This window comes from Nipponia nippon, unplaced genomic scaffold, assembly GCF_047370975.1.
Source record: "Nipponia nippon isolate SJK-2023a ecotype South Korea unplaced genomic scaffold, ASM4737097v1 scaffold_6, whole genome shotgun sequence".
Lineage (NCBI taxonomy): Eukaryota > Metazoa > Chordata > Aves > Pelecaniformes > Threskiornithidae > Nipponia > Nipponia nippon.
Window position 1 is genome coordinate 26,262,883 of NW_028262380.1, and position 16,452 is coordinate 26,279,334.

At 36.8% G+C, this 16,452-nt stretch overlaps 1 protein-coding gene across 2 annotated transcripts in view; it reads right to left on the minus strand.

The window, feature by feature from the left end:
• The window catches only part of PDS5A (PDS5 cohesin associated factor A), an 85,659-nt gene that overhangs the window by 49,978 nt on the left and 19,229 nt on the right, over positions 1–16,452 (minus strand). For both annotated transcript variants that reach the window (XM_087738167.1, XM_087738166.1), the window contains exons 3-6: positions 2,226–2,429; positions 1,749–1,835; positions 863–960; positions 237–363 (exon numbers count right to left, since the gene is read on the minus strand). In XM_087738167.1, the coding sequence (XP_087594293.1) occupies positions 237–363; positions 863–960; positions 1,749–1,835; positions 2,226–2,429 (516 nt within the window). The remainder of the gene's footprint in view (positions 1–236; positions 364–862; positions 961–1,748; positions 1,836–2,225; positions 2,430–16,452) is intronic.

Sequence of the window (16,452 nt, forward strand, 5' to 3'; positions counted from 1 at the left end):
CAGAGCTCCTGAGGTGGCAAGTAGGCAGAATCTCTTGATACTGAATAATCTAGACACAGCTAGTGAACACCACCGAATAATTCCCAAAGGAATTCAATCCACTGTTACCAAGGCTGGGGAAAAAAAAAAAAAAAGCAGTCGTGATGGCTAAAGTGTGTGGAGAAATAAACAACAAGCAAAAAGCAATAAAAATATTGTTATAATGGTATACTACTATAATATTTTACTTTGCAGACCTTGTGTGCAGGAATGAGGTTAATCAAAATGGAGTCCAGCAGCTCCTGAGTTACTCCATCGCCTTCCATGATGATAGAACTCATCAAATCCAGCATATGCATTTGTACCTTCTGGTTGTGGCTATTACTAAGATGATAAAGAATATTATCAATACTAAATTTTCAGACCCTGACAAATATTAACAGTACTGTTAAGAAACAATGTCTAACGTTGTCCAGTTTGCCCTCCCTTACAAGCTCCACATCTCAAAACTCAAAACTATTTTATGTGCCTTTCTTCTCTTATAGAAAGCTTCAAAAACCTAGAACATCCTAGCTTTGCTTGAAGAAGTGAAACAAAACAAAAAATAACAACCATGGAAATACAAATGTAGATAAATGAGTCGGAATGAAATATACTGCTGTAACACAAACAAGAAATTTTAAAACACGTCTACTTTTAGACACACACCCCTCCGTATTGTCAGTAATTCGCACTCATTTGCTTTCCCCGTATCTCCTCATTTGGAGGAATAAAAACTTGCTCTATTCAGACTTACTTATTTCTAGACTATGCAAGGATTCAGCCTACCCCCGAAACTGATGATATTTTGACAGTTTAATATAATTGAAGCAATTCAACTTACTTGATAACTGAAAAAAGAGTCCTAAAAAGCTGAATAAAAATTTCATTGCAATCTTCCAACTCAAAGCAGATGTTGTAAGATTTAACCCAAGCTAAATTCTAAAACAAAAACAGGATATTCAGGATATTACAGCTTCACATTAAGTCACATAAATATAATCGTGTTAGTTACATGTTTTCTATTTAAGCAAAAATATTATACAATAGACTGTAAACCCTTTGGGGAAAGAGACTGGATATTTGCTTTGCATATGAAGAGCTCTTAACACAAAGGGGCTTTTCAATACATCCAGAAAAAACCTAAATATAGAATAATCTGATTTTTTATGAATAAAAGCAGATTGACAGAAATTGTTAATATAAGTCCATGTTTCTAGATTTTTTTCTTCACACTATGAAACAATAGTTTTAAACATCAATAAAAGATTTACAAACAAGATACTGTTTCTAAATGCACAAACCCCTCCACACTTCTTGTCAAGAGTAGGTTTTTCTCGTGTTTTTAAACCAAAATCTTATATTCCTTCTCCCATCACCAGTATAAGCAGATTTGCATTTTAACCAGCATTTGAAATTCTCTCTTCATGAGGCAATATAACCTTAAGAGTGCATGATACGAAAAACAATGTACAGAATTGTAAGACAAAGGCTAAATGTTAATAAATACCAATCATTTTAACATGTCCTCAACTATAGGCCGCATGAACTTATTAAATGCAAACAGAATTATAACTGTTAAAAGAAGCAACTCATTGAACTTTAATGAGTCTGGTGCGATTTACAGAATAAAAGAAATTTCCCAGGCATACATTTGGAGAAAGACTGATTACATTTCTTAGGCTTACAGAGCAAATACCATCTACTGAAAGTTACAATTATTGTGTTACCTCTAACAAGTAAAAGTATCTGTTAAATTGAGGGCTCTTCGTGTCCTCCAAGCCTTTTAATTGTCTTGTAATAAACAAGAATATGTCCTGTCAAAAAACGATAAAGTGTTTACAAGTTTGATTCAGCAGAGTAAAAATACAACCCTTTAGTAGTGACATCTACCCACATTTACAAACTCATGATATGAGAACATTAAATTGCCTTTTTTTAGGCACTGACAGAAAGCTATCACCAACACAGATACTGGTTATCTAGTGTTCCTTTACGCATCTCTGGCCCTTGAAGTACTACACTGACTCACAGGACTAAAGCAACATCTCTTCAATAGAACTGAACAACAGTATAAATGCAAGTAAAAAAATTTTTAGTTGGGTTTTTGTTGTTTGGGGGGGGGGGGGGAAGTGATGGGGGGGTGAGGTTTCAACAGTAAGAGAATGAGGTAGGAAGAAAGCCTTTATTTTATAAAACATTTTTACCTTAAGTTTGTCATGGGAAGTATATGGAGCTTCAGGAGCATAGATACGAAAGATATCAGCCAAGCAACATGCTACAAGGAGGCGCACATCTTTATTGGGATTCCTGAGGAAGAATTCAGATGCAAGGTGCAAGGCTAATGGGAGATACTGCTGCTTCTCATCCTCCGAGTCCTGGTCCATATCCATGAAGGTTTTTACCACCATCTGAAAAACACAGAAAAAACCACCATTCGAGTGCTTTCTGCTTTTATTCCTAATTATAAACAATACTTTCTGAAAGGATGCAATGCTATTAATATGTGTTCCACTGCATAATCACAGTACCACAATTTTTTTGTTAGGACAAACATCAGAAAAAGAGAAGTGTTAATGTGATACTTAAAGGCTTATTGAACTTGGTATTTTCAATTAAGACACTGAAAAATGCTTTGCGGCTCTGCTTATTTTGCCAATCTTAACCTGAGGTGCAGCACAGAAACTGCTGCACACCGATGAGGTTGGAGATGGCAGCACCTCTTCATCAAAGCAGTCCCAGACCACTTCAAAGCGAGGACTTGCTTCAGCATGGACAATACGAGGAGCTGCAAGCCATCTGGCCTAATATACAGGCCACAGTAAAATGCAGCTTCTTTAAGAGCTATGCCAAGACTTAAGAAGAGCCTCAGAGGCCAGTCTTACGCTCTGCCTGTATCAAGGCACAGAGCTCAAGAACTACTTTACATAGGCACAATCCTTTTGTCTGGTTTAAACGAACTAGATACCAGATAGGAATTTAATCCCTCTTGTAAAATATGTCTAATGTTGCAGATCCGTTCCTTCTGCATACTCAAACCTGCATCTATAACCTTATCTATATAAAGAAAAAAAATAAACTACGTGGTTTCCTTGTTTCTTCTAGCGCAGCTAAGAACTACTAATTCCTATGAAATGACATCAAAATTGTTTGGTTTTAATTATTATACAACCCCAGTTAATTGAAACATCTCAACCTAATCATTTGGCAAAACTGAAAGCAAGAATTTAGTTTGAAGAAATAAAAAGTTGCAGGTTAAACATTTGGAATAGCGTTTGTTAAAGGATGAGGATGACTTCTAGGATGTCAGCACAGAGCCGGGAGATGTGCCACAGATTCTTAGTATGACCTTAGTCAAATCGGTCTTCGTGTCCCATTCCTCCATGTCACTTGAGCATCCTTAGAGTTACAATTGTGAAGGACAGCCATATTGCATACCAGCAGGATTTCGTATACCCATTACACACACAGTATACACATTAAAGAGATATAAGAGAAAGCACAGAATGATAAATCTTGACGGGTCAAATTTACCTCTAGAATATTAACTGTAAAACACAAGAGGAGATTGAGCTCATGCAGCTAATAAACGCATCTCTTACTCTTGCCACAATTCTTTTGTCATCATATCATTCAAGTGATACTAAGGTTGTTCCTCTGTTATTAAGCATGCCCCCGCTTCCAACATGAAAACACTGTCTTTCAGCTTTACCTCCTCCCTGAGTTTTGGAACCCAGTTTTAAACTCAGTAGATCTTATAAATTAAAATAAATGTTTGACAGCAACCTTTCCAACAGTAAGTTACTTAAACTCCTCCTCAATTTCTATAAATGCACAAGTACATTCCTTCGTGAATCAACTTATAGCAAAACCAAAAATAAAGAAACAGAGGGAAAAAAAAAAAAAACAAAAACCAACACAACACTAGAATAAAAGAGAACTTTACAACCACAGCCCATAAAAATCCAAATTCTACCTGCACTGGCCTGTTTCCCTAAAAAGATTCTTAAGCTATATTTTGAAGCATTAGTTGAAAGGACAAAACCATCCTTCTACTGACAGCACAGGTCTGTCTGTTACAGTGTCACACATCACCTGTCCTTCCTAGACACTGGAATTAAAAAAAAAGAAGATAACATAGTCTTCAAAACCTACCATATTCTTTCAATAAGGAAGGTTCAAAAACCGAACAAACAGACAAACAAACCAAGCCACCACCAAACCAAAAACCAACGTGATGCAAACCCAAGAAAACCACACCACACTCACTCTGCTGGTGGCAGGACAAGGACTAGCGGCCTTGACTTGCAGCATGGGATTCAGATAACTATTACTGAAGGCTTTGAGAACAGGGTAGAAAGGACTAAAAGATCTGTGGATCCTACCCTGGAGAGTGATGATAAACTCTATCTGTATCATATAAACTTGTCCCACTAAAGTTCCGTCCAGCCTTTTTACTAATTTTATAGATAACCTATATAAGCAATCTTTTGATCTTTCTCATAAGCCCCATCTCCTTTCTCCCTATGAGTATCGTAAGCTTCATAACCAGAACACCCTCCTAGATTCAGACCTTTCTTTGGGTTCTCGTATTCATATGACAACATGCATTAATCTTGCATATATCCCTTCTCTGATATGTCAAAAACAGACAAGGTAAGGCAGGATGGTGCTGTGAAAACTCACAAAACTTTCCCATTTGGTAACAAAATGTTAGGATATTCTGGGATTAAAGTAAGGAAACTAGTCTTTGGCACCGTCTTACCTGTCTGAAAACACACCAGCCTTACAGATTTTCCTGTGTTGCTCTTGCATTCACAAGAAATTGCCAGGAAATATCCATAAAACCTCTTTCTATTTCCCTGCAAAGCACTCCTTGATATTTCTTTTCTATTACAAAAGAACACTTGGGCAGTAATTGGGCCATTGGCAAGCTGCAACTGCTATTTAACGTACTGATCTATGTTTCCTCCATTGCTTCTTTATAGTCCCATATCTGCTTGTATTTGTGTGTTGTCTTTTGTTTTATTATCAAGTCTTTGGTGCATGACGTTCTGTTTATGGCATGCACAAAAAATGAACAGAATACTATTTTGGTCTTTATCTAGGATCCCAGATACCAAAGCAATACAAATAATGAATAATATGACGGGGTACACAAAATACATAGTATAATGCAAGTAATGAAAGTAATATATAAACAAACTACACAGTGCTATACCACGGTTAAAAGCATGGTGTAAATTTTTGCTAGTGGCAGGACACATAAAAGATTCAGGAAAAAGGGAATTAATGAAGACTTGCATTTAAGTACAATCCATAAATTTGTTGGACTGTCATCACAGTTCAACAAAATAATTCTATACATTTCTTGAATATATGCCGTTAACTATATCTAAAAATCCTACAGCCTGGGAGTAGTCTCTATAGCCAAGCAACTACTGGTACTGATTAAGGTATTACACAACAGAATTATTTCCAAATGCCTTCTAATCTACATATGAGATTAATTGCTAAAATAGAAAAAAAGGAAAAAAAAAAAACCTCCAGACATGAAATACAATGTATGCTTGGCTCTTCACACTCGCTAGAAAGCCAAGAACTCGCTCAAACTTTCAGCAGTTACAGGACTGGTACCCTTGCCCTCTAGCACAACTGAGTTATCAAGGAACAATCAAGACAGCAACTTAAGTCTTTAGAAGTACAAGATATTGTATGTTTGACGAAACCACTTATTTGGAACAGAACCGCATATCCTCGAGTACAACACACAGATCAACAACTGTTCCATGATTTCCTGGGGTACTCCGGCCTTTCTCTCCGCAGCCACCCCTTGTCTTGTTTCCTCTAAGACGGGAACTCATTTCCCTTCCTTCCCCCACGTTTGTACCACGTCTAAGGCAAAGTCTCGGTCTAGGACTATAGTTCACAAATACGTCCGTAATACAAAGAAACAAAATGACAACATACTGGAAGTTCTTTTCTGTGTTAAGGTCTGACAAAGAAAAGTTACATCTAATCACCTGGGATTGGTATCACTTGGGATACACAGAATCAATACAAATATTAACATGTAAAGCTAAGCTTACTTATCCAGCCCTTCCCAAAAATCTTTCTTAAATTGTATTGTAGTCATAGTTCCCACTCTTTGTACGTTTCCTGTTACAAATTATGGGCTTTCTCAGAAGAATTTAAAAAAAAAGAAGAAAAGAAAAAAAAGGCAGTATGCAAGTTGCATGATGCCTAATAAATATTGATAATATCTTATTAAGAAGTTATAACATCTTATGAAGAACTGCTCATAATTGGTTCAGAAAGATTTTCATAGTTAAAACTTTTTAGCCATACTACTGCAATACTGATATTAACTGTGACAGCTAGAAATTGATCTATTAAAAGAATCTGCTAATGAAACGGAAAACCTGAAGTAAACTCTACATATACAAAAGACTAAAGGTCCAAATAATTTAAAGTTTTAAATTATTTTTAAACCCAAACTGGAAACCATTCATGTAACTAGTGATATACATAAATGCAACAATGAGGGAATATGACAAAGCAAGTAAGCCCCCAAAAATTCAAGGCTTTGGTTAATATTTCATTGAACCAGGGGGAAGAAAAAAAAAATACGATTGCAGAGAGGAGACATGAATTGCTACTGCCCAACAGATTTCAGTACAACTATTTTTTCCAAGAATCTGCATGTTAAGAAAATCTTCTTTAGTAAAGTTATTCATATTATAGGTATTCTATTAAAGCAAATTACATTCAAGATGTCATCTGATCCATCCTAACTACCCTTGTTCTAATTCCAAAAAAGCCCCAAACAAACAAAACTCCACTCCAATTTCTCTTTGTATTAAGGTTCTCATTTCAGATCTAAAAGGAGTCTCAATTTCCCAAAGTTTGATTCAACCATTACATAAATATTTCTCTAGCAGAATGAAGTAGTTATTTCAGAGTTAGGTATTAATTATTATCATAAGCCAGTTTTTCTTCCAGGAAAAAATTATTAAACCATAACAGGAACTCACTACTTTTTCAAATTACAGTACTATTGTCTAACTGAAGTCTTGCTGTACAGTCAAAACAGCCCTAGCTAGAGCACTAATATCCAATTACATAAAACCCTACAGACTTGGTAGCTTCCACCACAGAAAATTGTTACTGTCCTCCACGCAAAAACCAGGAGACAGAACAGTATTATTTAAACATATTAATGTAGTATCATTCGTTCTTTTCCAAATGATTAAGCACTCAATTGAAACACTAATTGCTAGCAAATGTAAACAAGATACCGCTATTCACATTTACAATTAAATTCATTCCGCATTGCTTTTGATTTAATGCATCCCCATTAAGTTATCATATACTGGTACTTTAGTTACCTTGCAAAAATAGAAGTGTTAAAACTACTCTAGAAATTTTCATTGTTGCCATTTTTACCATAATACCTTGAAATTCTAATTATCAGACCAAGATTTTACTCTCCCAGGCTCTGCAAACAGCTAAGTGAAATGCTCTGATTATAACATTGGAGATGGTGCAGAAATGCAAACGCCTTCATTCCAACTAGCGAGAACAACAGTTAAATTGAGACTGCTAATAGCACATCATGAACATATTGAAAATTAAAGAATTAAAATCTTTCAGGGAGGTGTCCATCCGACTGCGTAAAAAGACACACTGTGCAAGCCAGTCACTCTGGGCTACACGTTCACCTGTTGGACAGAAATGCACAGAGCACGACTGAACTGAGGCACAGATGTCTATGATGACATCTACAGACGTCAGCTCAGCTTTGCCCTGGAAGTGCCTAGTTCTCTGCGCTGACGATGAAAGCAGTTCAGTGTGACTAGATGCCTGAAATGAGGTGAGATGAACTCTACCTGCAGTTTCTTTCAATTTCAATTCTTTCTTTTTTCTTTCAACTGAAAGACTGTCAGCCTTTCAATTGCACTGAAACATACACCAGAGGTTGCCAAAGCGTTGTTCACAGTCTGCCCACACCTCATACGCAGTTTACATGCGGTCTGTTTTCAAAGACAGTAAATCAGCATAGTAGCTTGCCCTTATGTGACTCAGCTGCATGTGGCTCTTGTGCAAGACCCATGCCTCGGACGGGAATACTAACTTTTTTGCTGTTCAGATCCTGGTTTGTGTTTATTGATCACGTAGGCTTAGGTGCATGGTTTGTTGGATCAAGAAGCTCAGCTACCGCCGAAACGTATTGATGATTCCAGTAATATAGGGAGGAGAGCTAGATAAACCCAAAGAGAGGACAGGGTAATCGCTGTAGATAGAGAAAAGACTCGGAACAGTGCTTGCAGAGAGGAAGAAGCAGGCAGGTGCAGGAAAGCCTTGCTGCAGTTGGCAGGGCAAACACAAACCTCCAAGCTAGTCATAGCATGAGAAAGGTGTGTGTAGGTTGCATTTGTTTTACTGTTCTTACAACAGCTTATTCATAGTATTCCAAAGAAGCAACATTTAACCACCCTTGGCTTGAAAAAAGACCAGGGAAAGATACTCAGTATTTAAAAATTCACCTTGCAATCATCGAAAGAAGAAATTTAACAATTGAGATAATTTGATACCATTTACTGTTATAGGAATAACATTAGAAGTTAACTTCAGTATTAAGATTAAATACAAAAGGTATTTGGAAGTAAAACTTTCCCAAATTGATGTGAGCCCAGCCGACTCTTCCAGAGCTTGGACAGCTCAGGGAAAGATGTCAAGAGAAGGCTGAAATCCAAGTACACCCAAATGCTGCAATGCCCAACTCTGCCATCAGAGCGTTTTTACTTTTTTCCCCCCCTCACATGGTTTAAGCATTATTATGGGTGACCCTTGCCATTAGCTATTAACAACAAATTATGTTCTTTGACTAAGACCTAATTGTAACACATAGCAAAATCCACAGACATGCATATCTGGAAAAACACACTTCTAAATGGTGCAAATTGAGGGTGATAAGTCTTGGTCTCCCTCAGATATAGCCCCATCTATCAGGCGGAACCACCAAACAAACATGGAAAAATGGAAATTATTGTGTGGATAGAAACAAAAATAAAAGATCTCAAAATATTCAAATCAGGAGGACCAGATGATTGTTATTTCAGAATCTTTAAATACTTGACAAATGAAATCACAAGACTTAGCAACCGAGGTTTTGTTTGCCTTTCTTCGAAAAAAAAAAAACAAACAAAAACCACCCAACAAAAAAAGCCACCAAAAAAACCCCACAACCAAACACACAAACAACAAAAAACCCCCACACAAACTAACACCTGAACAAGAAGGATACCAACTGGCCAGAAATTAGCAACTGTTGATCTAATAATCAAGAAAGAAGATCCTGCCAACATATCCAACAGGCTGACATCAACAGGATTTTATAATACGAACCTGATTTGGCAAGGCTAAATAAACATAGAAGTTAAGAAAAACAGGGTAACACATAAAAAGGGAATTACTTTGCTAACCTGATAAACTTCCCTTGATAAGATAATCAACTCTCTAGACAAGGAAGAACAAGACAGGCAATTTGTCTGAGTGTCAACAACAGCATCACACTGAGCCGCATAGAAATTGAGGATGTTGGAAGAGATGAAGCTTCCTAACCAAGAGGACCTTTTGGACCTGAATGAATTTATTGGTGGAGAATGGTGTTATAATTGACCCTATTTGCTATTTCTATAAACAACTGTGGTACAAGAAGTAGGAATGGAGCTTAATGACAACAGTTAGGGACCCGCAGTAGAGGACAGGATATTATATGAGAAGAACAGAAATACCAAACATTAATAATTGCTCAATGGTTATAAGTTTAGAACCAAGAACTTGTGCTATTAAGAGCTTATCAGCTGGAAACAACAGGAGAGAAAGACGGGCATTTATTAAGCAATTGTAAAGAGATTATGAGCCAACAAGAGGCTATGTGCATGAAAACAATGAAAATGCAATTGCAGGATATGACAGAAGAAGTATTTCCAGTCAAGGAAAGGAAAAAACAGCAATACAACTCATGAAATGCTAAAAATACTAACTGCTGATTTAAACCACATCACTTAGGTCTGACTACCCTCACTGATTAAAAAAAAAAAGAATTCAAAATGGGAAAGGTACAGAAGGTGGCTACCAACAGAGTCTCAAAAGCCTTTTCTTGTAAGGGGACGAGACTGTGGTTTGCTTAATCTACCAAAACAACAGCCAAAGGTCTCTCTTTTAATATGTCTTAAATACAGGAGTGCCATTTATGCACTGGAAAAAGACTGCAAGTAGAAGTGGGTAGAAACGGGCCAGCAGCATCTCTAGCCTGAGAACTGGGGCTGCTTTCTGACCGCAGAAGCACACGCTCTGGAGCACCATCCTCTCACAGGGTTTCACTTCATGGCCAACAATTCCTTTTCAGGGTCCACATTTATCAGAGTCGTAGCTAGACAGAAGTAGATGCACTAATTAAGCAAGAGGCATATGTGATCACAGAAACAATGAACTGGAAAGGAGCTGATGGGTTTTTGTGAAGTTTTGCTGTTGTCATTAGTAAAACAAAAAGTAGCATTCCCTTCCTGGTACTGTTAGTAACTCCTGCAAAATAAATTTTCTTGCCTGATTTCCACTACAAATTCTATCTCTACTCTGTGCTCTCTGACAGGACACTTAACTGGCTCTGAATAACTCAGGAAAAAAAAACCCAAAAGTAGAACAAAAGATTATACAAAGCATATTGCACACTCTTTGGGGCAAAGACTATTTGCTTCCTTCTTTATAACCTGCTCACCAAGTGAAGCCAATGACCAGGGTTTCTAGATGTCACTGCAGATGTATCATGAGGGATGTAAAACTTACGCAGGAAAAGCAATGGTAGCCCGTACAGTAATATCCCTGTGACTAGGCAAACAGTTTAACTGGCTACTCTTCCCCTGGGGACTAACCTACACTGAGCTTTTCTTTGGAGGGTTGGTCAGCTGCCAGATCACGAGCAAAGAAGTCTTAGACTTATAACTATCTTCACATTGGTAAAACAGCATATTCTGTATTATTTTACTTACATCGAGCAATACTGAGAGTATTTTCCAGGAGCCCAGATGTTAAATTAATTTGACATATGAAAAAGCAGAGAGACTGACTACTACTTACAATAAACAGTATACGGAGCAGTTCACGCGTTATTTGAAGTAGCTTTCTTGATACATGCATTTTTAAGTAACTACATAATGAATATAAATATCACACACACAGAGCATCATAATCAAAACAGGACAAATATTGTTACCAATTTGGGAGAGATGTTGTACAATTGCCCACATGTTGTATCTCCATAATTAACACACAGCAGAATTCCAGTTCTGCTATAAATCTAGAATAAATCTAGGAGATTCCTCAAGTAACATAACTGCAACAGATGAGTGGAGAGGGGAGGGACAGCAAATAAAATGAGAAAAATCAGATGCCTTAATATAAAATGTCTTTCACATCACAAATTAGAACATGCTGTTTAAATAGTGGAGGAATATTTTGCCCTGCAAAATCAGTCATGTAATGTTGACGTCTTGATTGTAATAACTTGTATGGACTGTTGCAAAGAAAGGTGGCAAAAAAGTATGCTTCCCAAGATTACAACAGCACAAAAGGAAGTTAAACAGTGTCCTTCCTGCCCAGCAGAAGATAATCCTAATACTATTATCACTGCATGTGATAAGTTTTATACTCTTCGGCCACGAACAAGCCCATGGGAAAAATCAGATTTATGATGTGCAAAGAAAATACTATATGCCTGTCCTTATCCTCAAAGTTTGATAAAATACAACATCTTATTCAGAACTGAGTATTTTAGACACTATCGTTGACTTTAAAATTTTATTGTAGTAAGATTTGGAAGATTCAAAACCATTTTTATACAACCCTAGTTCCTTCACTACCGTATGTAATAGTGAGGTGCTTTTTCCTTCAAGACTTTAAAGCCAAGTCTATTTTTTTTGTCTTTAAGCAGGTACCACTATGCTTCATGTAAGAACATCCTATAAGTTCATTTATATTCATTGTTGTAACAACATGAGATGTTTCTCATCACTCCACTCCTTTGAAACGGACTATTTAAGCTGCTAAAACAAAAAACCCCACTCCCATCAAAACAGGCTGTGCTTTTGTTTGTTCTTAAGACCTTAAAATTTGTCATTAAGGAGAAAGTAGATTATACTCAGCTTTAATGGCCAGGAATTTAACAGAACTTCCCTTGTAACTGACTGGACTACTATCTTTCTTACAGTTCCGTATACACTGACAGGGTAAAAAATACCAATGGAAGATGAAGCACAGACAGAAATTCAGACCTGTTTGCCAACCAGGAGTCACAGCAGTACACAGTTCAAACCCCTCTCTCTCCCAGTAGCTATGGTTTTGGTTCCACGTGACATGGAAATCCAGTTTAACCACTTGCTGCCACCATCTCCTCCTTCTTTTCCCCATTACTCACCCTGTCCTGCTTCTGTCCATGCAGTGCCACTGCATATTTTGCACTGGCCCCAACAGTTGTTGAATAATTCCATGAGTCAATTTAACTTACTAATCTGGCCGAGAACCTCCTCAGAAAAAGTCCCAGATAGTTTTCTGACAGGCATAGTTAGATCATGGATAGATCTGATATGTTCCAGAGCCAGGAGAAGGGAAGGTAGATAGAATTCAATGGCCAAGGCCAAGGAGGGAAGAGGAACTTATACCCTTCTGGTACCTAAACTCTTAACAAACAACCTAATAGCGACACAAATTCTTAACCTTAATAGTGGCAAGCACATGAAGCCTGAAATGGGCAGCTATATGCAAATCTTACTAGTCCCCCAGAAAACTTACCTTTATTATTATTCATTAGAAACTAGCGTAAGATGTGATCACCGATAATTTTAAATTCAACGTCTCAGAAGCATGTTGTTACAGTAATTTCCAAACCTTGTATCCAATCTATCAGTTAATTTATTCATTTTAATTTAATGATATATTTCCTGGTTTCGTATCATGACCTGAGACAGCAGAGGTTCCCCATTTACCCTTCTAGACCATCACTTTTACTTTGCCTTGCAGGTTTTTTTCTTATTCTCATCACATCCTCATCTCATACCTTTGGAGGCAAAGGCTCACTAGAACTGCAGTATTGCACAGAGCACATTCACACAGTATTCAAACAAGCACACATGCCTAGTTTATATAAGGGAAGCATAATATCCATAGTGTTTACCATTTGGCTCCTTACCCAGCGTTAAGTTTTTGGACAGAAGCTGTTCAGTGAGATTTCACTAAGCAGCCTAGACTGATGCATCAGTCTTCCCTGACTTAGTCCTTTACAAGTCCGCAAATAGCTTTGCTTTCTCTCACCATTTCTCACCTTGCTTTTACTGACATTAAGCCTAAAAGCTTCCACTGGATTCACCCCACTCACTTAAATTATTAGACTTAATAAGAATTCTGTGAAATGCTCCTTGGTTGTGATCCACCAAACCAACTCACCTCATCACATTTCCTGTTTCCCAAACAGCTAAAAGGTTTTCAAGTGTGCAGAGTACTATCTAACCTTAGGTCACTGTACGGTTCGTCATTAACAAAAATTTTTTCTTTAAATCTACTTTTTGTTTACAGTCAGTTTTTGATGCATGACAAATCCATGATTTGAGTGGTGCCACAGTACCAATTTTTATTTTATTTTTTGAAAGCAATCCAGTCTTCGGCAGTATCTTAGTATTTATTACTGGAAAGATTTGTAATGGGATTCTTTCCAATTTTCCTGCCAAAGTCTAGCAATTGTTTAAGTACCTTAAAGAAGGTTCATAAATTAAAACACTGAAAGCCGTCTAAGTTCTCAGAAACCTTGCTTCCACATATATAGATACATAACAAAAGAGTATTTGCAGAGGGACTAAAAAGAGCCTATTCTTTAAACATTCTAATGACAATTCAAGACATCATCAGTTAGAAGCATTTCATTAAATAGTCCTTTTCCCCTAGGTATACCAGGAAGTGTTATATATGGCTGGGGCAAACCCAAAAAATTCTTAAAAGCATATTCCCCACGGTGAAGGAGTTTCTCTTTTCATATGAAGTTTTTCAAGTACTTTGATAATAGCCTCCAGATGTGAGAGAGAGGATTCTTTGTAACCAGCTCACTGCTGTGTGATAATTCTTTTCCAAAGAGAAGGTGGTGCTGGACAAGAACAACAATGGCATTTTCATTTATACTGTGAATTGACTATAAGGGTTCATTTTGAAGTGAATATTTAGGCTCAGTTCTCACAACAAAAATATGTGTTAGAGTTTCACATTAAAACACAACTAGAGGGCCATGCTTCCAGCAATACTGATGTTTTAAAGACTATATCCATGTCTATTTCTACACCACGGTGCAGGTGCATCCCATGGTACATCATACAGTCTTCCTGACTCAGTTATCCAGAAGGGGGTGGGTGCATGTGTGTGTGCATAAAGCACATCATGCTCTTTTCTGCTGGTGTTCCAACACAACCAATAAATGAGACAGAAATGGTATTTTTTTCTATTTCAGCAGTCTTGTAAATTGTGGTGGGTTGAAAACTTGCTATACTTACTGAAGCAGAAAATTATGCAAAATATTTGTACCTTGTAGCTCTGATTGCACAGTCTGCAACAGCAAGAGAAGAAAGAAATTAAAATTTCTTTCATGGAACTCATTCAATGACTGGCAATTACACATAATACCATCGTACTCAATAGCACAAGAAGGTATCAAGGTGAACAAGAAAACACTCTTCAGCCATGGCATTCATTTTCTGGTTTCTTTAGGAGCCAGATTCCACTGAGCCTTAGGACTGAACATCAGGAGGCAAGTCATGTGAAACCCTAGCACGAACCCATGTCTAGTGACAAAACTGCACTGAAGAATTTTGTCTGTGTGCCTGTCATCTACTGGAGCCTTAATAAAGGACTGTCATATTAATGACAATTATCTAGAATGCAAAAGACGTGGGTTTCCATTCCCATGTGAAAGGCTGGACAAAAATTAGAATTGTCAAACTGTAAAAAGTTTTGACATTTCACAATCAAAACTAATACTACCAACCAGCAACAACAACAACAATCCCCTAACCAACGGCACACCAAACCAGAGCCTGCTCCCCAGAGGGCACTGGCTGACACGGACATTCCTCTTTATCTCACTGCAGCAAACTTCAGCCAGACACACTTCTGCAAAGAATTTCTATTCAGACAAATTAGCTTTCTCCAATGAAGCACTATTTTACCAGAAAATTTTGCTACCTGTTGAGCACTATTACTGATATTATTAACAAAACAAAACAAAACCCAAGTTTTCTCCTTAGGCAGCTACCAAGGCCAAAAATAGGGCACTCTAGAATGGCCTGAAGGCAAAATGCAGAAATTTGCTTACTCTGCGTGTGGCTGGTGGTTTCATTTTATTTTTAAGTAGCCCCATTAAAAGCAGAGTTTCTGGAAATTCTTAAAGTACAGGAAAAAACTGGTGCGTGAAAAATTGGACCTGAAACATATCTGGAGTGGTTTCCTGGCTATAAGTCTTATTTAACTCTTTAATAAGGAGGAAGAAAATTATGTAGAATTAGCACATGGCAAGTATTGTATTGGTAGAATTCAGTTAATAAGTTTAAATTATTTTACTCTGAATAACGACAAGTATCCCTAGTAATAAAGACTGATTTCTGATACATGTTAAAAGAATAAAAAATTATTTTAAAGATATTTTCCATTTTAAAAATTTTCTTTAAAATGGGGTAGGAGACTAAAGGAAAAATAAAAGGCACAAGTATTGCTGCTATAAGGATATGAAAGTCAAATACACAGTGCTCAGCAACAGGATGATGCTAAAGACATAATGATTATATGTAGGATATTCAGTTTCTGAGAAATAAGCCTAGAAAATGAATATGACAAGCCTATGTATTTTATTATAATGTAGGTAGCAAAGAATAATATGAGAAGTCTTCAATAAATTCAACTTGTAATATTACCATCATAATTGCCAATATTAAAAGTGTGGAAATACTTCAAATTTAATACATTATTTACAGAAAGCATTTTGGAGGACTTTACATGACAATATTCAAAATGTTATTTTTAATTATTTTACTGTTCATTTTATGATACAGTATTTTCACACAAGAATGTAGACTTTTCTATTTTGGGTATGGGAGTGAGGTGCATTTGTATGTCCAAGGAAAAAGTAAAAATGAAAAAGGAAAAGGCAAAGGCAGGAGACTGAGGAAAAGAAAGGAAGATAGGGAAAAAAAAAAAAAAAAAAAATCAGAGTTTTTCCCATTCATGTCTCCATCTCATCTGCTTTTATTTGTTGGATCTTGACATTTACGTTCAATCACCAGTCACAGGACTATGTTTCCATTTGGTTCTAACTTTGCTAAACATTTTAATAACATTTTC